The sequence below is a fragment of the Hipposideros armiger genome, unplaced genomic scaffold, assembly GCF_001890085.2.
Source record: "Hipposideros armiger isolate ML-2016 unplaced genomic scaffold, ASM189008v1 scaffold_279, whole genome shotgun sequence".
NCBI lineage: Eukaryota > Metazoa > Chordata > Mammalia > Chiroptera > Hipposideridae > Hipposideros > Hipposideros armiger.
The window spans coordinates 669,239-696,628 of NW_017731629.1; the positions used below are offsets into that span (position 1 = coordinate 669,239).

Below are 27,390 nucleotides of genomic sequence, written 5' to 3' on the forward strand. Positions count from 1 at the left end.
ATTCCAGACCGAGTCCCTAAAAGGCAGGGAGCCACTCTCCCCACCTCTGCCCTTCCTGCTAGCTGAAATGAGACGCCAAAGCAAGTCATCCTGGATGAGAAGAGCCAACGCACGACAGCAAGATGAGAGGAATCAAAGGGTTGCCATTCTGGGCCTGGCTTACTTACACTGAGCTGGCAGGTGGGGGAAATAAACTTTCATCTTGTTGAAACCACTGTTACTTTCTGTCTCTATTAGAGCAGCTGAACTGTACCCTAACTGTTTCAGCCAGAGCAACGGGAACTCTTGTCTTTAAATGAAATCTTCATGGGATAGCAATACATCAAGACACCCGAGGTGGGGACCTCACCTGTCTTGTGCATTGCTGGAGCCCTATGCTCAGAACAGGGCTTACCCATGCTGGTTTAATAAGAGAAAAACACTGATGGACCTATCTGACCCAGAGGCCTACTGCAAGAACCAGCCTCCTGCAATTTCTCCAGAGCCCCTGCGCTGCCACTTCAGTCCCGCCTTGCCATGTCCTCCCCGTCACTCACCTTTCTTCTTCTGCCCCCCTCGCTGGCAGTCCTCGTCCCCATTCTTCTCCTCCCCCGATTCGTCCGACTTGGTTTTGGGGCTCTCCTTACTATCGCTCCCCTCTCCTTTCTCCTGCTCCTTCATGTCCTTTTTGGGCGGCAGCTTACGGGCAGGTTGAGACTTGTGGGACTGTGGCTGCAGTGGGAAGTAAAGTGACAGTGAGGTGTGGTGAGTCTGAGCGCCGCTCGGGACGGGACGGAAGGGAACTCCCTGTCACTAAAAGGCAGGGCAGAAGGAGCTGGGGCATGCGATGGCAGGTTGGGCCTCATATACTCTAAGGTCCTGTCTTCACGCCTGAGATGTTCCAATGGGAAGCGTGGTCAAACAGCAGGAGGTAGGAGACAACCTGTCTCTCCAGCTTCCTCAAGTCTAAGTGAAAGAGACAGCCCCAAGACAGAGGGGGTGGGGCGCGCAGGGGCCACATCCAGGTAGTCTGTAGGACGGAGGAGATGCTGGACCTCGGCTGCCCACACTAACCCCATCTGCAAACTGAAGGCCAGTGGCCACAGCCAGGGAGAGACCTAGACTGTTAGCCCAGAACAAAAGTACTGGGAAGGAGAAGACTGACCAGGAGCCCCTCCTCTGCTGGGACTAAGGAGAGCTACAAAACCTTCCCCAAGATACGCGATCTAGAGGTGGGGACCTGGCCAATGAGCACTCTCCTGCTTCACTCACTGGCAATTCAAGTGTAGTGACCAAAAACACTGGCTCTGGCAAGCGCAACACACCTGACTTCCAATCCTCACTTGGCTATCAAGGGCTGGTAATTAACTTCTCCCAGCCTCAGTGGCCTCATCTGTGAAATGGGAATGAAAGGACCTACCTTGGAGTCACTGTGAGGGTTAGAGGAAATGATGAATAGACAGTACTTGGCAGTCCTTGATACACAGTTAAGGGCTCAAATGGTGATTCTTAGCTATTTCAATGCTGCCCAGATTGTACCAACCACACTTCTTAGAGTAAGACCTGAGGCTTTGAAGGCTTGAGAAGCCAAATGCACACATGTAGACAGAGTTCAGTCCTGCCCATTCCTCCTCCCCGACTCACCTGCACACTCTTGTGGGCTATCTCTCCAGGTGTGGGCCAGTTGATTGCATCTCCAAAGTCACCAACCTGCAAGGCACATTCTATAAGGGCCCCGGGGTGACCCTACCTCTGCCATTCACCCAAAATACAGCTCCACCAAGAGATCAGAGGACAAAATCAGTCTGTCCACTAGGACCATCCACAATGGAGGCCCAGAAGGGGTTCCCCTGCTATTCAGAAAGGATCCAGCACTACCTGACAGCTCAGAAGCACTCACTAGAACAGGAAAGAGGCCACCACCTCCAGGAAGTCCCCTTGGATTGCCCACTCCTATTCCTTACCTTGCTGCCTTTGCGCTGTTTAGGAACTGCTGCTCTCACCACCTTGGCCGGAGCAGAGTGTTCTGTGGGAACAAGGGAGAGAGGGTTATGCAGAGTCCGTGGGAGGGGGCCACCACCAGCTTCTCACCCTTATCACCATTCCCCCTCCAGTAAGCATCCTGCAGGCTCCCAAGGGAGGATGACAAGGTGGAGAGTTAAAGGACACATGCTCAAACACCAATAACAATTTTACCAGCCTCTTTCTGAAGAAATCATGGAAAACGAGCTCATGAAAACAATCGGCAGCCAAAACTCCAGGAACTTGACTCTGATGTGGGAGAGCTCTCAGAGCCTATCCCCTCTTCTGAAAAGGGCATACAGGCTGGAGAAGGTAAGTCTCTGGCAGACTGAGTCCATGCCAGAGTCAGTTCTGTAATCGATGGCTCCCGAGTCATAGCAGATTCCATAAAGGTCTAAAAGAGCCTCTCTGGCTCTAATAGTCTAGAAGTCTGTGTGTGAGCAGACCTGGGCTAGCTATCATGGGGAAGGCAAGATAAAGACCCTAACTGAGCAATAAAGAAGTCTAGAGACCTCTTCTAAATCCTCACACAGCAGGGCCAGCTCTGTCCTGAATGACCTGGGGTCAACAGCAGAGTTAGCCACTCGGGAAAGATTTTGCCTTCCAAGTTTCCAAAGAAAAGGCAAGGTCCCATTTGACTCAATGGTTCCACCTTTGGGAATTTATCCTAATGACACAAATTAGACACAAAAAAAGTGTTTAGAGTTATGTACAAAGATGTCCACAAAGTGCTATTTGTAACTTCAAAACATTGAAAACAACATACATGTCCAACAGTAGAAAACTGGCTAAATAAAGTTTAATAATCGTTACAATTTTTAACAAAGTTAAAAAAAAAAAGTCATTAAAAAGATGATCTCTACTGATATGAAAAGATAAACACAATAAACAAGAAAAGTTACAATCCTATTTTTGTAAAACAAATAAAAATGTGTATATGCACATATACATAGTAGAAACTCTGGACAGACATAAAACTAAGTATTATCAAGAGTTAAGTAGTGTGTTTTAGTGATTTAATTTTGTTTGGAATTCTCCAGCAGTTTCAAAAAAGACAGACATGAGCTTTTAAAAACAATGTGTGTGTGTGTGCGCGCGCGCACGCGCGCGTGTGTGCACGTGTGTGTTTAAAAAGGGGCTCTAACAGGTCTGGTCCCTTCTACATCTACACTTGTTTTCTCAACAGTTCTGAAGACCATGGTCTCCAAGAGACCCATGGGAAAAGATACACTCTGGGGCTCTGCTCACTTACTTCTCTATCACTTTGTCTCCACTGTTGGCCAGCCAAGCCAGGGCAAGAGCTGCCCGCAGACTCCGAGCAGAGAAATTTGAAGGGCTGGTCTCAAAAAGGAATGTTCTACTCCTTGATCAGACCCGTGTTCCCTTAATGAGTAGAGAGTCCTTGCCTGACTCCTAACGGTGAAGCCACTACATTCTTGGCTTTTGCTTCATGCCCCCTCTCAAGATACCCCACGCGCCTCTGAGAGGGGAAGCTGTGGAATCTAGCCCACAGCACTCCTCATGCCCAGTGCTAGGCGGTGGAGAACCAGAAAGTCTCTCTTAGTCCCAAGAGGATGGAGCCGTAGGCCCCTGAAGCTACTTGCCCTACACTGACTTCCCTGCTAATCTTGGGTTGGCCCAGAGCAGCCTAATACACCCAGTGCTCTGATTAGGCTGCTTCGAACCAGGACCCCAGCCATCACAGGATCATCTCCCTCGATTATACCTGAGCTATGGCAGTAATCACTTATCCTAGACCAGGGGTCGGCAAACTGCGGCTCGCGAGCCACGTAAGGCTCTTTGGGTACGTTCCGTCTCAAAAGTTTGCCGACCCCTGGAACAGCAATCCCGTCCCTCACAACAATTTAAAAATTATTCGAGAGCCATAAATATATTTTTACATAATCACCATTATGTGAATATATCCTTTAAAAATTTTATAAATGAAACTATGATAGTTTTATTTTCATTTTCAATTTTACTTCAAGAGACACACGCTCGTGAGTCGCAGTTTGCTGATCTCTGGCGGCTCTTCTGTCTCAAAAGTTTGCGAACCCCTGTCCTAGACTCATCCAGCCCCCAATGCTCCCTTCATGCTACCAGGAGGAGCACAAGCCAAAGGGCCTGCAACACCAAGTTCATTAACAAGAAGCTGGAAAGGGGAATCAGGTTCAGTAGGGGAAGTATTCCTAGAGACTGTCCTTGAAAAGGTAAAGCAAAGTTTTTCAGGTCACTGTCTGTTGCGTCTAATAAAAACTTCAAAATTGGGAAGAGTCAGCTCCTATGATCACCCAGCCTGACATTTATTCACCGAGATCACAAGGAGACATGGGGTCAAGTACCGAAAGTTCAGTCTTCAATTCAAGGGAGAGCCCTCCTGCCAATAGAAGACCCCCGCCCTGCTTTTGCTCTGCTCACAGCTAGGGCCTCAGGCTGCCCCTGCCCCAAGGAAGAACAAAGTGCCTCTGACAAAAAAAAGTCCACCAGGGAGACAGAACTACTTCTGCCTTTAAGCAATATCCCTAGATCCGTTAAAATCCTGGAAACCCAGGCAGGCTCAGATGAGCTATTAGGCTCTGTGGGAGGCTGGGGAAAAAACTAGGGTTTCTGACTTAATTACACACCCCTTTGTGGGTCCCTTCCCAGCCACCCACCTTTACCAGGCACCCCACCGACCCCCGTCTCCACAACATACAGGGCTTGGCATCTGAAAAGGATCCCAATGAAAACCAATGCTTCGCGCAAGTGCCAGTGCCCAAAACCATCCTAGCCAAATCAGGGGACAAGCCCCCTTCCTCCGACCTCTGAAACTTGTTCCAGCTGCCCGACCCAAATCCAGCTCAGCAAATACTAAAGTCACCACCCTGTTGTACCTGCCTACGAAAACAGTTATAAAATGTTAGATCAGCAAAAAGGACCACGGTTCTAATGTCCTATTTGCAGACAGGGAACTGAGGCCCCCAAATAGGAAGCCCCCAGGAAAAGCCAGGACAGTAGCTGGAAGTCTCATCTCCCTGTGTCCAGTGCTCCTCCAGCTCCCCAGAAATCCCGTGTCCACTGGTGGGAGAATGGGTCCAAAACCTTCCTGGTGCACTTCCCTGGTGTTTCCTGGTAAGCAGTGACTGAAAGCAGGGAGAAGTTCTCAGGTAGAGAGGGAGGGAGGGAGAAGCGGGGTGAGGCAGGCCCTACCTGGGGTCCCCATCCTATGTGGGCAGCAGGGTGGCAGACAGAGGCCCTCAGAGTGTCTTCCTCAAGTCGGGCTAATGGGTATTCAGAAAAGGAGAAAAGCCACTTTCTGTCCCACCGGACCACAGTGAGCCAGGAGCCAGTGCTGACTCTAGTTCCAGAGGGTCAAGGGGGGAGTCCTAAATTACCCCACATGCATTTTGTATTACATGCAGCACACCAGAGGCGCGCGCGTGTGTGTGTGTGTGTCGCACCAGGAGACCTTCCGTGATCCTTTGTCTGCACGGCCAACTCACTATTTTTACTTAAGATTATTGAGAGTGGTGGGAACAGGAGAGCTAAGCCACTGCAGCTAATGCAGGATGGCAGGAAACATGGGGTTGGGTGTGGAGGGGTAGCTGGGCAGAAAGGGATTCACGAGTGGGGTGGTAGGAGCAGGGAGGGCAGCTCCCCGGTAACATGGGGCGGCTGACCACTGTCTAACCTGAGATTCTGTCTCTCTGTGCCTCAACTTTCAAATGTGTGACACCCCTTCATTCAAACACCGACTATGAAAGCAGGACAGCCCATCCTTAAGCACACAGGCTTTGTTATCTAATGCACTTGAGTTGGTTTCCCCTTATATTCTGCCCCTTTGAACTTCACTTTCATCTGTAAAACTGAAATCTTAATGATCTCATAGGGCCGCTGTGACACAGTTAATGCTAAATACAGTTGAGCCCTTGAACAACAGAGGGGTAGGGGCACTGATCCCCATAGAGTAGAAAATCCGCATAAAACTTCTGGATCCCCCAGAAACTTAGTCATCACTCAGGAATCCACCGGGATTGGATCCAGGACCCCTGCAGAAAAAATCCACGGTTGCTCAAGCCCCTGTATAAAATGGCATGGATCAATGCATACAGCTGGCCCTTTGCATCTGTGGATTCAAGCAGTACAGGTATTTTTTGAGAAAAAACAGTCCACGTATAAGTGGACCTGTGCAGTTCAAACCCATGTTGTTCACAGGTCTACTGTAAATGCTAAATATTACAATTCAGATGCACAAAGGAAGCTTAATAATTCCAAGCAATCCCCATCCTCATCGTTAAAGAGAGATGAAACCTCAAAAAATCTCAACATGAAAAGAATCAGAGTGCGTGGAAAAAAAATTCTTGGGGGATCAACTGCTTCAATTCACTGATTCAGATTACAAACGAGCCCCCTCCCAAACCTGGCTCTTCTTTTGCACGCTGCCATCCAGAGACACAGGCTGGGCTCTAGGCTAGGTTTCCCCAGGAAAGAGAAAAGAAGAATTTACCACTGGTACCGAGGGAGGCTTTGGCAGAAACCTCTGCCATGCCAGAGAGGAAGGAAAAGCATAGGGAAAGCCTAAGTGCCCTGGAGCTGAGGGCCCAGCGTGGGTGGGTGGTAAGACAGGGCTGGGCTAAGGAGAAAGGGGAAAGCCAAGCGCTGATTTGGGGGCTAGCACCACCTCCTAGAGGTTGGCCTCTGAAAAGGCTGAGTTTACCCTGACTGCAAAGAACTTCTACCCTGGAGAACAAGGCAACTTGTTAGGCTTTTACTTGAGTTCACACTCATCCATCTGCTGACCTACCCCTGGCCATTCGCTTGACCTCCGTGGGGGCAGCCCTCCCAGATCCCCAGGTCAAGTGCCCCTGCTGGGTACTGTCACAGCCTTCATTCACTGCATGAACTGTCTGGTTACGCATCTACCTCCTATCCCAATCCAAGCTCCGTGAGGGCGGAACCAGGCTGCTTTCACAGCAATAAGCCTAGTGTAGCTCAGTGCCTGGTAACACAGCTAACATTTGTTTAATGAAGGGCAAGTTCACACACCCATCTCCTCTGATTTCACATCAGAGAAGAAGAGACTTTGCTTTCCAAGTGCTAATTCCTGGGGCTATGGTCTCAATCCCCAGGCCACCCAAACTGGAGAAACAAGTGTCCTAGGCACTGCTAGCTGCCAGAGGAACCCATGTCCCTGTCCTGCCTGAACTCAGAGGCAACCAATTACCCGAAACAGTGCTGGGTCCTAGTCCAGGCTCCACTCCTCAGTTGTATCACCTTTGCGACACTGTCTACCACCCTCCCCGAGCCTCATCTTCCTCAACTGAACAAAAAGTGGTAATATTCAGTCCAGATGTATGAGGGGAAAGAAGGCAAGATCTCAACCACTGAGGTTTCTCATCAAAGCAGGAGAGATACTAGCAACCAACTGTGGTTGTGATAATATTAACAAGTGTACATAATGCATAGTGAGCACTTACCAGATGCCAGGCCATATACTGTTCTAATGTTGAGTTCGTTCCTCTAATTGGTCTCATTTTACAAATAAGGAAATCAAGGCGCATGGTGTAAAGATTTTTTGCCAAGATCACAGCCAGCAAGCAGTAGAACAAGATCTGAAGCCAAGCAGTCTGACTCTAAAATCTGTGCTCTTAACTGCTGGGAAGAGGGTCCAAGTTACATCCTGATCGTGGCCAACAGGGCAGCCCCTCCATGGCAGCGCTGCAGGGGTATCATTCTACACTGGGGAAAACCAGGGCCCAGGGCAGGATGGCTGGCACTCCTAGGACTGGATGCCAGCAGCCCTTCTCCCCTACCCACAGAGAGGCAAGGTAAACTACCACCAAGCACGCCCAGCTGAAGTGCCAAGCAGAAAAAAGGCAAAAGAGAAAAAGGGCACTGCTTCCAGCCCACCTGACATGGATTCTGCCCCCACCCTCTGCCTGAACTGCAGCCCAGGCCCTGCCTGTGGAAGGCAGCGAGACCATCTAAGGGGAGGGTGAGGCAGGCAGGAAAGGGAGTCTAGGTTATCACCACCTGTGCCTATTCCTTCCAGGACCGCTTAGGGCAGAGTCTGAAAAGCCTGGTGTATTCTCGGCTGTCACCCAGCCTGGGGAGCGGGTGGAGCCAGAGAAGGAGCTCAGGGACCAGAGGCCTTTCACCCCATCCCCGCTGGCTCTAACACCTCTAGACAGGAACGTTCTTCTACAGAGTAAAAAGAATGTCGGGTTAACCCTTCTCACCTTGTTCACCAGTTGTCCCTGGTGCCCGCTGCCATTGGCTACCACCTCTCAGAGGCCTCTCTCTCTGCCCAGCCCTCCTGCCCCCAATTTCCCCCAACCTGAAGATGAAACACAGGAGGGGGCTAGAGGGTGTCCTTGTGAGGAAGGGTGGGCAGAGAGGGGGAAACCTTCAGAAGGTCAGACCATCTTGAGGCTCCACTCAAAGGAAGCTGCCAGCCAGCAGCCAGGCCAGGAGTGCAGAGTCTGTGCCCACTGGCTTGGGGGGAGGGGCAGCTCAGGTCACATGGTAACAGCCAGCCGGGCCCAGGACCAGCCCCAGTCAACTATCTTTAGCCTGTGGTGACCCAAGCAGCCAGGTGTCCACACTCTCCCTGCAGACATGGACCCTGCTGCCCTCGGGTGGCTGCAGCCACCCCCACTCTTAGTACTGGTCCCTCAAGTCCTGCCCCCAAAGCTAACTGTCACCACAGCTGAAACACATCAGCAGCCGGTGAAGTCCCTGGCCTCCAAGTGCCAGCTCCCTAGCACATTTCTGAATAGCACGCTTAGTTCTCTTTAGAACAGTAATAATTATGACCACCTTTTCTGGGTTCTAACTAGTTGCCAAAAACTGGTCAAAGTTGCTTTGTGTGTGTGATTTAATTTAATTGCCTCAAAAATACTATTATTCCAGTAGTTCGGAAAATGAAACTGAGGGAAGGGACTTGCCCAAGGTCACACAGTATATATTCTGTGTGATATTATTCACAGATCTCAGCGTCAGTTCTTCCAAGGAGGCCTTCCCTGACTGCCCAATGTAAAGTGCTGACCAACTAGCGACTCTGAACTCTGGTTTCAGTCCATAATTTGGGATCTTCGGAGCATTTGTCACACTCCTGAAATGACTGCATTTGTGTGTATCTCAACCCACTAGGCCAATCAATCACTGAGCCCACACTACGTCCTTGCAAGGTGCCCAAGCTCTGTACACACAGTAGCTCTTATTTTTCACAACCACTCTAGGAGGCAGATGTGATGATTCCCAGGTTACAGATGAGGAAACTGAGGCTCAGGAGATAGGCTAAGTGACTTGCCCAAGGTCACCATGCTAGTAGTGGGTAGCAGAGCTGGGATAGTAACCCAAGTTCAGCATGACCCCACCCCTGGGCTTGATGAGCCCATACCATGCCCTATGTAGAGACTGACTGGGAGCTCCATGAGGGTAGGGATCTTTCTACCTTGCCACTGGCCCCTGGGACCCAGGACTGCAACTTGTGCATGGCAGCCCCACCGTAGATATTTACTGAATGAAGGAATTTACATAGGTATGGGTGCTTCTCAAGGAACTTACAGAGCATTCTCTTCTGGGAAGAGAGAGAGGTTATTGTCCCTTTGCATTACGACTGAGCAGCTGCGACCTCATTGGGGACCAGACCTATGCTCTGTTCTCTTCAGAGTTGGAATGAGTATATTTCAATCTAAACACCAGGGGCCAGCTGTGGGAGACAAGAGATCACAGAAGGTGTGCAGCAGACAAAACAGCAGAGCGGCTCCCCAGAGGTCCCAGAACTAAGCCTCCAGGCCCCAGGTCGTACCATCAATCACAAGACTGGCTGGCAACTGTGGAGCTGGGAAACAGGCACCACCTAAGTGGGCAGCACCCACTCAAGAGCAGCAGAGGCTCCAGCCTCAAACACAGGCTTAGTGCTGTCAGAGCTCCTGAGTTTTCAAGAAAAGCAGAGAAACAAAGCAGATATCAAAGAGAAATGTCCTGCTTTCTAAATACTGTTAATCAATTCATATTTTAAAAAACCCTTCTATAAGCACATTCACCCTGTGGGCTCTTCGTGTGCTCTCCTAGGCCTGAGGGACAGGATCGGCCAGCCTTCAGGCGGCTGGGCCCTGGATGTTAGGAGCCGCTCCTCTCAGGAAGGCTCCAAGGCACAGGGAATGCTCTGTTGCCCGCCTAGCTCCACTGTCCTGATGCGGGAGGTTCCTGAGCTCAAACCTGGCTTTCCCCTGTCCCTGGTGGTCACTCACTGCCTCGGGTAATGCAGTCTCAGCTGGAAGAGACCTCTGAATCCCTAGGAAATTACCTTGGTTATCCCTGCTACTGGAGAAGACAGGCTGGAAGGGACTTGGGAACTCATCCCATGGTACAAACAGGAAAACTGAGGCCCAGGAGGGATCAGTGAATTGTTGTGCAGCTAGCACTGAACATCTAGTTCCTGCCTCCAGATACAGAGCTTTTCCCGCCGGTGGGAAAGCCAATTTCCCCCTAACAAATATGCTCGGTGCACCACTGCACTCACCCACAGGGGGGGAGGCAGCGCCTCAGGGACCCAATCATTACAGGAGCCGTCCCTCTCTAAAAAATAAAAAAAAGACTTCTCACATGTAACTGGACGCTACAGAGAAGGGGTGCTCTGGGTGCAGTGGCTCTGGGAGTGGTACCCACTTCCACCCCCAACTTTACCTCTTCACATGTCTCCAGGGAAGGCCGAACCTTAGCTCTCTCTGGAAGACGTGAGGGAGGCAGGCCTGACCAGACGCCTACCAGTGAGGCAGGTGAGGCATCCTCACTAACCATTTCCTGTGGTCTGAAATGACCAGGCCCTTACAGCTCCAGCCCTGCAGGTTGGGGACACTTGGTAACCGAGAACTCCACCGAAAATGGGAGGGGCTTGCCAGATGTCCTAGATGCAGACGGGGAGTTAGAGTTCTTGGGTACAGACTAGTCCCCCCAATCCAGCTCAGCCAGGGTGACCTTGCTCCTCTGCCAGAAGCATCTGATTTTCCTCTCTTGGTGAGTTCGGAGCAGCCTTGGAGGCCTCTTCAGCACCACATGGTACGCCCCCGCTGGGAAAGAGTGGAGCCCTGGGGTACCTGGATGTGGAAACAGGGGCTGCCCCACCTGTAGACTCCCCACCCCTGCTCACACAGCTCTCAAGATACCAGCAGGTACCCTCTTCCACCCCTTTGCCTTAGGTAAATGTAGAGGGAGGTCTGACCCCTGCCCCCAAACCCACCCCACCAATTTACTAGGCTGCTGGACTAAAAGCCAGGACAGAGGAGTTAACAGCATGGACTTTGTAGCCCACTCGAGGAAGTTCTAAATACCACCTGCCATCAAATAAGTAACTCACAAGGCAGGGGAAATGGTCAAATCGGACCAACCTCTCATGTAGCCTGTAACTCGATAGGCATTAACTGGGCCACACAGGAACGAGGACCAAGCAAGTAGGTTCATGAGGACACAGAAAGGCACCTTACATGGAAGCTCCTAGAAGAGTCAGACTTAACCTCTGGTTTTCTGAAACTATGAAAGGGGTTCCTAACAGCTGCTAGCTCCCAGGATTTAAGCAGCTGAAATGAGGTCATAGTTAAAACACACAACTACCATAAATGCATTCTAGTTATTATTTTTAATCTCTTTGAGGCAATTCTTGAACCTGGTGCTAACAACAACAACAACAAAAAAAGGAGGAATATGGTTGCTAGGTTTAGCAGATAACTCAGGACACCTAATTAAATGTGAATTTCAGATAAGCAACAAGTAATTTTTTAAAATACATATGTCCCACGCCATGTTTGGGACACATTATACTAAAATATTATTCACTGTTTATCTGAAATTCAAATGTAACTGGTCGTCCTGTGTTTTGATTTGCTAAATATGGCCACCACAGGATGGAAGGACTATTGCCTCATGTTCCGTGGCAGTGGGGTAGTGAGGGCCTGTCATCCGCAGTCCTGCCAATCCTAACATCCTTTAGTTTTCTCCTTATGCTCATTGATCACCCAAACCACAACTTTAGATGAAGCCAGCTTTCTAGGCTGCACTTCTTAAACCAGTAATGGGCACATGGGTTCTCATTTTAATATTTTTCTTTTATTTTACATTTATGTTCTTTTGTATTAAATATTTAATAGCTTCTTGAAAAATAAATGGCAGAGCTCTTCTGATGGAAATGGACTCAAGCCCCTTCCCCACTTTATCTCCCACTCAGCTGGAGTTCCAGTGCAGAAGCCAATTATGAAAAACCCTCACGTTACAGCTGTGGAAACTGGGACCAGTGAGCTAGCAGGCTTGCAATACTACTTCTGCAATCTAAGGGCACCTGAGGCGGGGGTGGGCAAATGGTTAAAACGCAGATTCCTGTTTTCCCCCAAGCTCCAGAAATCAGGCTGGGGATGGAGGGGCTAGGGCATCTGCGGCTTTAACAAGTTTCCTGTGCAGTGCTGATGCCAACTGATGTCTGAGAACTGAGCTACCAATGAGTGAGACTACCAGGAAGGGACCCTGGTCTCCAATGCCCAGTCCACGGTCTCATGCTTACAGACAGGGATTAAATGGCTCTCTAGAGCAGGAAGTAGCATGCTTTCATCACACACACAAAGAGCAGCTAGAGGGGTGCATGAGGAGCCCATCCCCTCCATTCACCCACCAGTCCAAACTCCAGCATCAGGAACCAAGACTGGTCAGGTCAAGCAGCCACAAGCTGAGTGTCTTGACAGACGTGAAGTCACAAAGGATCACTCTGGGCTGGGCTCAGAATTTAGTTTCACAACAAGCTCCCAACTACCCAACTATGGTAGTGCCAGAGGGAGAAGAATGAAGGTTCTGAAGAGAGCTGTCTGTGCCCCCTCCTTACAGCCAAAGAGCCTCTGCTGTTACCCTAATCCAGTTTGTTCACCCAGTGCTCTGAGGTCTGGGCCAGTTAAATAAGAATGGCTAAATTTACTAAGCATTTACATCAGGCCTCCTGCTGTGGGCCTTTTGTGCATTAGGTTTTTTAATCCTCACAACTGCTATCCCCGTTGTAGAAGAGACTCAGAGGCTAAGTGGGTAGCCAAAGGTTACACAGTGAGAAGGTATCTAACTGACTCCAAGGATCTGAAATCCCCGACTACCCTAGGCCTCTCTCAGCCATGCAGGAATCAAACACTAGATTCTTTAAGTCCCCAAAGGGCTCCAGCTCAATCAAGCCTACAGGTCCTACAAGGGGCTGAGGCCACCAGCCCCGGGGAAGAAGGGCAAAGCAGAGCCAGGAATCAAAGCACTGTATATTGCAAAGGCAATGCTCTAGGGCCACCTGCAACCCAAATGCGCAGGCTCCGGCCAGCACGAAGCCCAGGAGAACTGTGCCTCCTCAAGCAGATCAAAAGGAGAAGATGGAGTCAAGTGCAGAGCCTACAGGACAAAAGACAAGCAGAAGAAGGGGACAGGAGGTGGAAAAGCCAGGATTTTGTCCAGGCCCCGTGCCCTGTAACAGGGCACAGCAGAAAGCCGAACAGAGAGCATAAATCACCCACCCAGGTAAATTACCTTTCCTTACCCTTGGTGACCAGGGCTAATCAGTTCCTAAGGTACTTCCTCACCTACCATAACACCTGTCTCAAAAACAAAGTCTGAGGTAGGAAAGGTAGATGTGGTTCTCCCTATATTACAGAGTGTAGAACTGAGACACAGCAAGCTTCCTGACTTGTCCCCAAAATACCAACTTATTTTTTGAGATCCCTGCCCTGGGCTCATTCCACTGTATCATGAGACTTCACCATGGGTGAACTTGGCTATCGAGGGGTGTGTTTGCCAGGCACTGGGGAAGTAACAGTGAACAAACCAGTCCCTATCCTCTGAACGTTGTTTATATGAGGGCTTAATCTTAAACGCCACCTGTGCCTGGCTGATCTTAACTGCCTGGGATCAATTCGCAATGTCTGCTGTGGGTAGAAGGGATGGCAGCCATGAATGTATTTATATTTCCAATTTGGCAATGACCGAAAAATGCTCTTCATTTCAACAGCTATATAGCCCATATTGTGTACTATGGATACAGAAAAGTGGGTAAGATCGCCAAGGGTCCAGCCCTGAAAGTAGTAGCTGATGTGAGAACTGACAAGGGTGGTGGTAGGTTCAACGCTCTTTCCATCCAGGGGCTGCTATGTCCTCACCTCAGGCAAGGCCTGCAACGCTGAGGCCCAGGCTCTACTAGAGGGATTAAGGCAAGGCCCAAGAAGAGCAAAATGCAGAAACTCAAGTGACAATTATGGAATGGGTGCCTCTGTGGAAAGTGCACTGGGTTAGGAGTCTGGAAAACTGCCTACTTCACCAAGGTCAGCCTGAATCACCCAAATGCACGGCCAGCAACTGGGTGGTATAATGGTTAAAAGCCTGTGCACCAATAGCCAGGGCTTGGGGTCCAGGCTCTGCTACTTTTACCCTGGTGACTCTGGGTTTCTGTTAATAGGAATAGTTTCCAACCTAATGAGATTGTGAGGATTAAATCAATGAATATTTGTAAAGTGCTTGGAAAAGCGCCTAGCACATAGTAAGCACTCAGTACTTGTTAGCTGTTATTTTGGAAATTTATTGATGACTGAGTATCTGATTAAGGCCACTGACAAATTTTTCCACCCTACCCCAAACTCAGTGGTGAACCTCCCGTTAGGTACCTGGATGTCTGCTTAGTGGCCCCCGCCCTTCCCAGAACCAGCCTGAAGAGCTCGTCAGTAAGGCAGAGTAGACAGGTGTGCCTGTTTTCAAGAAACTTCGAGCATTTCTGGGCAACATCTCCTCCATTTGGACAGGTCATCCCTGGCCTTCTGAGGGCCTGTCAAAGGCTGGCTCAATGTGGGGGCGGGACGAGAGCTGAAGGCTTGTGTCTTGTAGGACCAGGAGCGACAGCATTCACACTGGATCTGCCTTGGTGCTTGTGCTGCCAGGCCTAGTCTTCATCTAATATGCACTCTTGCAGCACTAAACATTCAAAGGGGCTCCTGTTTCTCTCTCCCTGAAGGGCCATGGCAGAATGAAGCAAGACCTAACATGGACATTGCGATCCATCCCCATGGTGCCACTGGGGACACTTTGGCCAAGAGAACCTCAGTTTTCTATAAAATGAGAAGGAACCAGATGGTTTCCAAAGCCCCTTCGGACTTTGACCTTCAAGTCTAGGGTCTCCAAAGAGCTGTCACCACAGAGGGGCATTGGCAGTGATGATACAAGTCAGGAAGAGAGTAAGGGGAGCCTGGAATGGCAGAGAATATCCTAGAGCAGGGGTCAGCAAACTTTTGAGACAGAAGAGCTGCCAAAATGCGACTTGCGAGCCCCATGAGGCTCTTTGGGTACATACATGTGGCTCTGAAGTAAAACTAAAAATGAAAATAAAACTATCATAGTTTCATTTATAATATTACTTTAAATTTTCCTTATTTGTAAAAATATATTTATGGCTCTCGAATAATTTTTAAATTGCTGAGGGACAGGACTGGCTCTTCCAGGCAGGGGTCGGCAAACTTTTGAGACGGAACATACCCAAAGAGCCGCAGGTGGCTCACAAGCCACAGTTTGCCAACCCCTGTCCTAGAGCATCTACAAGCCCAGCTGCAGCCAGTGGGGAACTTCAGCAGCCTTTCTACTCCCAGCCAGCAGTCTGGCATTCTCAGGCTGCCAATGTCCTCACACCCCTTTTTCCCCATGCTTGGCAAGAGGGCCTCCCACTCAATGGATAAACTGCTGTGCCCACAGGTCCTGGAAAGAAAGGCCAACAGAATCAAATTAACTTTTTAAAAAATGTTTATGGAGCTACTATTGAGCCCTTAGTATGATTTGTCACTGGGCTAAGTGCCTCCCTTGCAATCTTACCTAATAGGAAGACTGATGCTTCTTTTTACTCTTCTGATTTTTCCCCCTTATTAGTTGTGCTTTAAGGGGGGGGGAGGGGGAGAGAGAAGGAAATAAACTGGCTCTGCCAGTTTTTAATTCTGACCCTGGGCAGGTCCCTTAATCTCTGTAGGTCTATGGAGAAGGAATTTCTCCATTAAAGGGAGACAACTACTACCCACTTGAAGGGAACTAGTGAGATATGATTAAAGAAGTGTTTTGTAAATGCTTTTCAAGTCCTGAGGGCTATCCCAAAGGCAGTACCAACTCTTTCAACCCAAGGGCTTAATGAGTAAGACTAGACCCCAGGAGAAATCAAAGGATGGTGGCTTAGAATGCTCAACTCTGGCAGGTGCCATCTTGGACAGTGTCCCACCTCAGGGCAATAGAGCTCCTGGAGGAGCAAAAACCAAGTCACCATCTGGTTCCCTGGAGCAGCCCCCTCCCAGCCTGTGGAGACTGTTCTGCTGAGCGCTACAGTGCCTGGGAGGAAGACCACTTCCCTGGATCCACCCAGTCTTCAAATCCCCAATCATCAATAACCTGGTCCTCTTTATCTAAAGGCTAATTCAAGGTCTGCTGCTCGTCCCCAGCCCTCATATGAAGGGTCAGCAGCAACCTAGTGATGCATACACCTAGAAAGCAACTACATTTTACAGGCTAAAAAACGAAGGCACAGGTTTGGGTGTGGGGGAAAAGAAAAAAATGAAACAAGATTCTTACAAATCTCAGAACTACTAAGTAAGGAATGAGGTTCTTGCCACAAAAGCGGCCTGGTGTGAAGCACACGTGTCCCTGCACGAGGAGGGCAGGGTTGTTTGACAAACTAATCAATTACTTGGAGATTTCTAAGTCCTGACCTCACCCAGGCCAGCCCATGTCCCTTCCGGCACCCACTCTGACCCAGCTGGTTTTTCCCCCACTGCTGGCCATCCTCCACCAGGGATGTGTGGTGGACTTAGGGGCGCCCTGGGGCAAGCCCACGTGGAGGACTTTGCCCACCCCCACTGGTTTCCTCTTTGTACCTTGGCTAGTTTCAAACTCAAGAGTAAGTTTTTGGAAGGCAGCTGAGTGTGATGCAGTGAGCACTGAACGGGCATCAGAGTGCTGTGTTTTCAACACTGCATCCCTGTACAGCAACCTCGGTCAGTCGCTTTTTCTGCGGGCCTGCGACCCTCAGCAAAGTGGTGTGTGTGGGCACGGGCACCCCATACATGTGAATTCTGGACTGGGCTTGGTGGTCTCAGATCAACTCCAGGGGCTGCAGGGGCAGTGAAGGAGCAGGGGCCTCTCACAGGAGCAGAGCTGGGGTGCGTGTGGCTGCACTCGCAGTGTAGCAACTCTGCCAGCTCCGTAACCTTCTTGGGAAAATGCTACCTTCCTCACCAAGGCTGCTTTGAGGGTTATAAGATGTGTGCCCTTGAAAGCCTATGTTTCTAAGTGGGGGAAAAAATACAGCTCACAAAATATGATCCCATTTTTAAAAGGTGTGTGTGTGTGTGTGTGTGTGTGTGTACCAGGGATGCCAAAAAATATATATACACATTTTAAGACATGTTATCTATGTAGTACTTAGTTCTTCACCGTAATCAGAAGTGTTTGAATGCTGATGGTAACCACTTTGAGCACCTCTGGTAATTGCAGAAGTCAAATGTGACTTGTATTCATCTTTTGTTATCGGTATATATTGAGTATTACAATTTTAATAGTTTTCCTTTCTTAAAATGTGTATATATTTTTTTGGCACCCTCTGTGTGCGCGCACACAGGAGCATGCGCACACACACACAGTCTATAAATGTGCTAACGCAATAGTCACTAGCCACATACGGATACTGAGCACTTGGAATGTGCCTAGTCCAAATTGAGACGTGCTTTTAAGTGTAAAAGACACACTAGATTTTGAAGACTTATTACAAAGAAATAAAGTATTTCACTAATAATTTTTATATTGATTATATGTTGAAACAATATCTTGGGTTATATTATGTAAATTGATTTCACCTGTCTCTGCTTTCTATAATATCTTTACTAGAAGATCTAAAATTATATATGTGGCTTGCATTGTGTTTCTATTAGGCAGCACTGGTCTAAAGGAAGGGGTTGCTTTATAGTATTTATGGCGGTTGGTGGGACAGATTATTAAGGGATTTGTTTTCTCTTTGCTAAAACATATTTGGACATTTTTCTACAATGAATTACACATGTTGTTTGATACGTTGAAAAGATTTCCCCTTCAAAGGAAGTTAAGAGGCCCAACACATAATAGTGTTTCCCATCCCCCTTTGGTAACCCAAGCTACCCCACCTCCCCATCCCCCAGTGGCCGGGAGGCCATGCCTGGGAAACCACAAGGTCAGCACGGCTCTTTCCAGCAGGCTGCACGTGACCTGACAGAGCTGAAGAGGAACATCTCGGGGGGAAGAGGGCCAGGGCTCTCCAGCAGGATCAACGTTCCAGGGCCTGGCTCATACTCACTCAGGGTGGCCAGAGGGGTAGAGCTGGGACCTCCAGGCTGGGCCACCAGGGTCCCGTAGAGATTCCTGCTGTCTAAAGGTTTGTGTGGGTCCTCTCCCAGAAAGTTTTCCGGTGGGGTATATATGCTTCTGTGGTCTGGGAGAATGCAAAGCCAGATGATAAGTAAGGGAGGAACTCAAGTCAATAAGCCATCTACTGGAACACCCCAGCTACTTCCTAGCTACTGCACAGCCCTGAGCAAATTATTGAGCCTCTTTGAATTCCTGTTTTCCCCTCCCTAAACTGAGGATCCTAACTGTAGCTAGATCCCATACAGGTGCTGTGAACTAAGATCATGAGCAAGATGCATGTGGTGGCTCAGAAGTTTGAAAATCACACGAGAAGTGCAGGGTCTGGTGCAGTGTGGACCGGCTCCCCTGGGCATCTGTCCTTACCAGGCAAGCTTCCCATGAGGCAGATTCTAGGACACCTGGCTAAGCCAGGGACACAATAATGGCATATTAGTGATGGATGAGCAACTGCATGCATAAGCATGGGATCCAATCCCTTCATAGGAGTTGTGAAAAATGAAGGTCCAGCCAGGAGAAATGAAAGAACAGGACTGAAATCAGAACCTGGATCCACAGACTTTCATCTAAGGCAGCTTGCTCTGAGCCCACCTTGAAGATCTTACCCGAAATAAAAAAGCCACCGCAGTTTCTAATAAGAAGTCAGGAACAGAAAACCATGACATAGAAAAGGCAGGTCAGGCTAATCCCGCCCCCACCCCACCGCCGCGCCCCACCCCCCATGCCCGAGCTACTGCTGATGTCCCTAAGACATTCGCCCACCTCCATGCTCGGGCACGAAGCATGGCATAGAACAGGGGTCGGCAAACTGCGGCTCGTGAGCCACATGCGCCTCCTTTGGGTACGTTCCATCTCAAAAGTCTGCCAACCCCTGCAAGAGCCAATCCTGTCCCTCACAACAATTTAAAAATTATTCAAGAGCCATAAATATATTTTTACAGATAAGGAAAATTTAAAGTAATATTATAAATGAAACTATGATAGTTTTATTTTCATTTTCAATTTTACTTCAGAGTCACATGTACATACCCAAAGAGCCACATGTGGCTCGAGAGCCATAGTTTGCCAACCCCTGGCAGCTCTTCCATCCCAAAAGTTTGCTAACTCCTGGCATAGACCAGCGGAAGCTGGTCTAAACAAGGAAGAACCAACACTTCTGGCTCTGGGGCCAAGAAACCCAGAACCCAGGGAAAAACATCTGCTTGCCTCAGGCCAGCCTTCTGATTAATGGGCACAGTGCAACTACTGAATAACTCGGCTTCTGGACAGTTTGAGAAAAGAGGATGAAGTAAGAAATGGCAATCAGAAAACTTCCTCTTCAAGTGGCTTAGTCTTGGGGAAAAGAGCATTAAAAAAAAAATAAAAAAATCAGACCCAATCCACTGTGCCATCATCCATTCCTTTCTATCTTCTCCCTGGACTACTACAGAAATCTCCAGATGGTGCCACTTCTTTCACTGTTTTCAAACTTTCTCAGCTGGCCTTCCAAGGCCTCTTGCTTCTCTGATTTTTTGAGCCCCTCGCCTCTCACTCACACAAACCTCTGTTTCTTCGAGAACACTAAACTCATTATCACCTAGTGCTTGATGTACCTCCAAGCTAGAATGCCCATCACCAGGCTCCTTATCAATCTCAGCTTGGCTCACCCTTAGAGGCAATTCCCTGACACCGTGACTGAAGCTGCCCCCAGCCACACACCCCCCAACACTACTCTATTACATTGCCTTGTTTCCTTCACCACACTTGTCACTATCAGAAACTGGTGCTGTTTTAAAGATGATTGCAAATTGATACTTCTCATTGAAAGGGGCCTGAGTGTCCCCTTACCTTCATTCTCTACAGGATCTGTGACCTCTATCAATACAATATACTATCTGATGCCGTGCTAGTGCTCAGTCCCAGGACCTTAAAACACTGACAGCATCTACTCCCTGTTTCTTGGAAGACTCTCTGGAATCCCGAAGCCACTATACAGCAAGTCCTACTCCTCTGAAACCACCATGCTGGAGAGGGCATCTGAAGACACTCACTCCAGTTTCAGCTGAACTTAGTCTTCCAGCCTTCACTAACAAACACGTGACTGAAACTGTGGAGGGCTCTCCAAACCAGGACACACGCCACCTCTATCACTGCCATGCAGAAAAAAATTGCTTGGCTGAGCCCTGTCCAAATACTGACCCACAAATCAGTGACTAAAATGGCTGTGCTAAGTTTTGGGGAGATTTGTTTGCCAGTGATAACCCGGACTACCTTGTTGGTTTACTGTGTCTTCCCATTAGAATGTAAATTATGAGGGCAGGTCCCTTCAGTCTTGTTTCCACCAGTGCTCCATGGTCTAACATTTAGTAGGTTGCTCAAATAAACATGTGAAATGAATGGTTTTCAGTTTGGTGACAGTCAATTTAGTTCCTTTCACACAAAGTTTAGGCTCCAGCTCTGTGCTTCTCTAGATAGGCCCGAGGACTCTGAATACTCAGTCTCTCGAGAAGGGCCAGCGTCCCTTCTCCTCAGCCAGCTGGTTGATACTTTGACCCTGGCCTCCCCCAGACCTGGGTTCCAAATCTCAGGGCCAGGAGGAGGTTTCTCAGCAGCCACTTCATCAAACCAGGTACAGGATGTCAGAATCATCTCAGTAACACTCCTGCCAAGAGATGGGCCACCACTGTTTCCACACTGCTCCTCAACACTCAACACCATATGGGGCAGCCCATCTTAGCTCAGCATTTCCCTAGAGCAGAATGCGCATCCCTAGTTAGAAGTATCCTGCAGCGTTGGCCAAGCTCTTGGGGATGACTCACTTGAAAGCTGGTCCAATCAGGTGGGGATAAACCATCACAGTTAGATAAAATCTTTCTTGCAAACTGCAGTCTTGAGCTCCAGTTTGATATGTAGAACTTAATCTTAGTGGGAAAGGATCTTGAAAGGCCTTCAAACTCAATCACCTTTATTTTCAGAAGAGGGAGGGAAAGGAAGTCCAAAAAGGTTCAGTAAGTTGCCCAAGGTGTCTTAGTGAGCCAAAGAGCTGCGACTAGAAGGGTGGTCGGTCTCCAGTTTTCCTGCCCAGGCTCTCTACTCTACCCCTACACAGGGCTCCCACCAGCCACTGTGTAAGGAGCAGGCCTGCCTTGGAGGAGCCGCTCTCCACTGTCTGGGGCCCCCAGGGAGAATTTAATGTTCCAATGAGCGCCAATGCCCAAATAGCAGGGCCATACCAAGGCCTCTAGCCAGGACCTTTCCCCTTTCCACTCCAAGACACAGTAACATCTGCCTTAGCCAGTCTTATGCCTAACATGGTACTGGAGCTGGAGGGGGCCTTAGAGACAGAGCTCAAAGATGCTATACCCATTTTACAGATGGAGGAAGTGGGGCAAAGGCTCGCTGGGGCCGAACATAACCTAGTTTCCCAGCAGCCCCCTAGCTCTCAGCTTTTTCCTGCTGCTCTGGGGCCTTAGGCTACAATGCCCAGAAGTGTCCTATCTCCCCATCATGCTCATTCTCCCTCAAAGGGGTGGGTAAGGAATCCCCTCTAGGAACTGCAATTCCTGCCCCAGGCCTTAAAGTCGTTCCCACCATGTCCTCTCAAACTTGCCTCCCATAGGATGCTCCTTAGCTTGTAGGCTGGTCAGATGCTGTCCTCTCTCCTTTGTATGATAAAACATACAAAGTTTGAGCCTATAGGCCTTGTGCTGGTGTCCTTGTCTAAAGGGGGACTAGGTTTCGCTATTGGATAGCAGTCGTAAAGGAATAGAGGCTCAGTGTGGCCAGATTGGCTCATTTTTTCCCTCATAATAGCTTTATTATTTCACATGCTGTCCTACTCACCCATTTAAAGCATACAATTCAATGGCTTTTTTTTTTTTTTTTGCACATCCAGAGTCTTGCCTTTTAAACAGAAGCTGCAGGGGGCGGCCGGTTAGCTCAGTTGGTTAGAGCGCAGTGCTCACAACACCAAGGTTGCTGGTTCGATCCCCACATGGGCCACTGAGCTGCGCTCTCCACAACTAGATTGAAACAAATACTTGACTTGGAGCTGATGGGTCCTGGAAAAACACACTGTTCCCCAATAAAAAAATAAATTAAAGAAAATAAAGAGAAGCTACAATCTCTAGGTCTCCAGATAAATTTTCTTGATTTTAAAATATAGGTGACTAAGTTGTTTTTAATGCAAGGCCAATCAAAACCTGTCAGTAGACTGGACTGGGCCTGAGGAGGTAAGGTGGAGAATGCCCATTTGTGACCGGTCTTTTAGCATCTAAGCCCCACCATGGCGGCAATGTGTCTTGTTTACCCCTGAATTACGAAGCTTGACAGACACCTAACAAGTAATCAAAATTTTCTGAATGAACAAATCTAGCAAAGTACTCTGCAAATTTGTAGCTGCAGAGCCTTAAAGCTAGCTAATTGCTACCCAAACTGTTTAAATATCACAAGAATTCAGTACCTCCTGTGGCAGCTGAATCCATTTGGCGGCACTACTGAAAGTTACTACATGACCAGAGCCAAAACCTAGTGACCCTCCACCTCTCATCTCCCACCTGCCATCAGTTTTACCCAAAGGGCCACAAGAAGGGCCATATTCAAACGCTTTATTTCAGAACAACCAGTATTTCCACCCACCCCCACCTTTGATTCTCTGGCAAAATAATCCTAGTTCCTTCAGTCATTCCCTCCTCGTAGAAAAGTGCATGAGTCCTAGTGAGCCACCTCCTCTGCGTGTTCCTGATTTCCTGTTTCCCTCCCACATTCCCTAGAAGCAGCACCCAGCCTCCCACACCCAACCTTGCTGTCACCATGTCCAAACTCCACCCCCTATACTCAGCTCCACTTCAGGCAAAACCCAAACCAGGAAGGCTACTATTCCATCCACATAATTGGTTTCTCTTCCTCATATCGCTGTTTATGTACAGAACAGGAAAAGCAAAGAGATCTCCGCACCCCAAAGAAGCCCAAAGCTGCAGAAAGCACCAAGATGGAGTGGGAGGGTCTCCATGCGGAGCAATGAGCCAGCTCTCACTGACATTCTATCACCAGGACATTCCCAAACACCACATGTGGGATTCTCACTGCTATATCCCCCAGGATTCCTTAAATCCCCCTCCTCTATGGAGGTGCATGAGAGCCCATGGCAGGGTCAGAAGAGCTGGCTCTAAGAAGTGGCATGGGCTGCATTCCTGTGTAGGTTCAGGACCAAACAGAAGGGATCGAGGGGCAGAGAGGACCCAGGAAGACAGGAAAGCTGGCTTTAGCACCTGACCTCTGTTAGCAAATTGAAGACCTGGGTCAAATCCAGGCCTCAAAAAAAGAACCATCGGTACTCTTAATATTATCATTTGTTGTTTATTATTTGCCAGGCTCAGGCTGAGCACTCATATTTACCTAGCTCACTTTCAACAGTCCCAGTACGTGGGTAACTCTACATGTAACCCCATTTACTGAAGCCCAGAAGTTACCTACCTGTCCAAGGATACTCAGTTGGTAAATGGCTACGGTAATTCAAACTGTGGTTGACTGACCCCAAAGTTCACATTCAACCACCCCATTCTACTTCCTCAGAGGTGAAGTGAAAACAGAACTGGAGTGGGTGCCAAGAGGCTTGGGTTCAAGTCTCTGCCTTGCTTTGAACTGACTGATTTTGAGCAACTATTCCCTTTCTGGGCCTTTGGTAACTAACCTAGTACTTTCAGGGTTTAGAATGACTTCTGGGGTCCCTTCCAGCTCTATACTCCTTCCTCTCTGAAAGGAGGGAAAGGAAATCCAAGCTTCTGAGAGCACAGCAAGGAGACAGAGGTGACAACTGGGCACTAAGCCTGACTCTACCGCCCAGAATTCTCAGGAACTCACTACAATAGCCAATCGAAAGGCAAATGCAGACCCACTGTCTTCAGCACAGGTATAAACAGCTGAATTCGGCAGCGGGAGGTGGCTCTGTTGGGAAGGAAACCTTGTACACATGGTTATCTGTGTAAGAGCCCGCGGAGCCCAGCTGCAGAGTGGCTGGTGGCAGGCAGCCTAATAGATGCAGGCCTCCCCTTGTGGAAGGGGGACTGCCACCTGGAAGCCTGTCCCCCTGCCACTACTTCCAGGGTCTCCTCCTCTTCCCACCTAGCAAGCTGCAGCAGGGACAAGCAAGCTGGTGGCTCTGAGCTCAAGCATGCGCTCAGCCTAGGCCAGTCCTTCAGCACTTGTGCTTCTTCCAGCCAATGAGCTTCATCCCGGCTCACCTGGTCTTCTGAAAGGTCAGAGAAATCCCATAAACCAGAGCCACTCCCAGCCTCTAAAGGATGACAGCTGATAATTGCCCAAGACCTACAATTCAGGAATGACTTGGAAGTCTGTTCCCTTTTGTAATCTGGAAACAATGTCCCACAGGATCAGACAGGAAGCCCCAAACCATCTATTCTTAAGTGAGAGGTTCTGCCACAAGGCTAGAGTAATCTTTCAAAAGGAAAAATCTGACCACGCAGCTCCCTCACTTTAAATCTTCGATGGCTCTCAACTGCCTTCCTGTTCAAGTCAGAATTTACCTTCCCAGTCACCTAACACCACAGCCACAGGGAAATCACTGTTCCCTGAAGCCTGGGGCTATTCCTCAACCAAGAATAAGCTTTCTCCCCAGGCCTTTTCTCCGATAACTCCTACCTATGCCTTCCATTTCAGCTTAGCCATAGCTTCTTCCAGAAAGACTTCTCTGACCTAGACTGAATCGGGTACACCTGCCACACTCCCGAAGAACCCCATCCCATACCATTCTTACACAACACCATCCATACGGGATTGAGTGTCCTTTGCCAACACAGATTTTTATTATTCACTGTGGTATCCTGTATGCCAGATTCAAAATATGCTGAATGTTGCTGTTAAAATATGAGATTCATCCATTCCTTCACGAATTACTCACTAAGATGCCTACTATGTGCCATGCATGTTGTAGGTGCTGGGAACATAGCAGTGGTCAAATACCCAATGGTGGTTAAGAGCTAAGAACGAAAATGAAACAGGCTGAGAGATGGGCTACAGAGTATGGGATGGTGGCATACTATTTCACAAGAGTGGTCTGGGAAGGCCTCTTCATCAGTGATATTTGAACAGGAACCTGAAGAAAGTGAGGGTGTGAGCCACGTGGATGGGGGCGGAGCATTCCAGAATAAAAGCCATGAAGCAGGAGAGTGCATAATGTGCTCCAGGAAAAAACAGGGACCCATGCTGCTGGGAGGGAAACTGGTGAAAGATGTCAGAGCTTGTGGGGAAGAGGTGGTGTGGGGAACCAGATCAAGCCCCGTGCCAGAGGACTCTGAGAGCTCCGGTTTTACTCACTATGAGAAGCCAGGAGAGGGTTTTCAGCACGAGTGAGAGACCAGTTAGGAGGCTGCTGCAACAATCCAGGTGAGAAGCAATGGTGTGTAGACCAAGCTGGCAACAGAAGAGGGGGTAAGACTCATTTAGCTCTGGATATAGCTTTTAGGAGCCAAAAGGATGTAAATTTCATGTGAGGTGACAGAGAAATAGAGCAACAGGCAAGGATGAGCCCAAGGTTTTTAGTGGGAGCTGTCAGAAGGACCTAGTTGCTTATTAACCCTCTCCTGAGTCTTCCTTCACTTTCCTCATCTGTGAAGTGGGGATAAGAGCACCTGCTGAGCTGATTAAATGGGACAGGACTCAGAAAGCACCCAGTAAATGGTAACTATGATATCATTATTACTAATCTCAGGGTTATTAGGAGCTTCAATAAGCTAGTGTATGTGACAAGAGAGCAAAAACCATACAGAGCCCAGGTAGACCATTCATCCAGATGGCTCCCACCCATGTGTGACTTCAGTTCTTCTGAGAAGCTTACAAATTAATTTTAAAGCAGGAAAGAGAAAAGGCTACCTCAAGATGCGTTATGTCTGAAGGGTAAGGTGGATGCCGCCACAAGTTTGGAAGGTCAGTACAAAGCACCCTATAAATAAGGCTTCTGGTGGAGGAGTCATCTGGGTTTATTAACAGTACCCCAAACTGAGATGGGGAAGCCCCTCACTACACATGACAGATTTATAGGGCTGGCTTTACAAAATTCATCAATCCAGGCCCACACTCTTAACCCCAACACCTAAGACTTTGCCAGTCCAAAGGCACAGCCAAAAGAAAGGTACTACCTCAAGACTGTCCTGATTCTGGGAAAATCCCACAGGGAGATGCCCTAAGCTATATGCCATGAGAAGTTGGCCAGTTGATCTCGGTAACTACCACATTTCCCCATGTATAAGACACTCCCACGTATAAGACGCACCTTAATTTTGGGGCCCGAAATTTGAAAAAAATGTATTACATAGAGTTATTGAACTCAAGTTTTATTCATCATAAAATTCATACAACTCCTCATCACTTGCGGGGAAATGCAAGTAAAAAAAATCTACAACCACTGTGTAAGACGCACCCAGTTTTTAGACCCCAAATTTTTCGAAAAAGGGTGCATCTTATACATGGGGAAATACGGTATTACAAACAGAGCTACTTGAAAACTAAACTAACTCCTGATTATCCATCCTCACTTAGGAAAGGAATAGCTAACCCCTCAGAATAGGTAATTACCTCAAACTATACGTATCTACCTTTAGAAAGCATCTTCTGGAATACAAACCCCTTAACCACGTGTGTGGGACATTTTAACTCATGAACTGGGCTATCCCATACCCGGTATCAATCTGATTCTCAAAACAGCCTCAGCATGGGTTAATCCCATTCTGTGAATAAGAAAAACAGAGATTATGCAAGATGTCTAAGGTCACTAAATGAGAGCAGAGAGAAGTTCTCTGCCCATGTTCTGATTTAAATCCCATCACCTATCCCCTTTGCTCCTTCACCCCATTGTTTTCTAAACTTTCATTAGCCAGGTGCCAAAACTGATTTTCTATCATGAACCCCAACAAGGTAAGGCCATCCTCTCTCCTGGCCACTCCCTTAGGTCACTCTGGACCAGCCTGGGAGGTTTGTGAGCCCAGA

The 27,390-nt window shown here is 48.5% G+C and overlaps 1 protein-coding gene across 5 annotated transcripts in view; it reads right to left on the minus strand.

Moving 5' to 3' along the window:
- The window catches only part of LARP1 (La ribonucleoprotein 1, translational regulator), a 91,616-nt gene that overhangs the window by 21,700 nt on the left and 42,526 nt on the right, over nucleotides 1-27,390 (minus strand). For 2 of the 5 annotated variants that reach the window (XM_019657729.1, XM_019657727.1), the window contains exons 2-4: nucleotides 1,944-2,005; nucleotides 1,624-1,689; nucleotides 537-711 (exon numbers count right to left, since the gene is read on the minus strand). In XM_019657729.1, the coding sequence (XP_019513274.1) occupies nucleotides 537-711; nucleotides 1,624-1,689; nucleotides 1,944-2,005 (303 nt within the window). Of the gene's footprint in view, nucleotides 1-536; nucleotides 712-1,623; nucleotides 1,690-1,943; nucleotides 2,006-18,340; nucleotides 18,476-27,390 lie in introns of all 5 variants that reach the window. The other 3 variants (XM_019657725.1, XM_019657726.1, XM_019657728.1) reach the window with 3 other exon arrangements.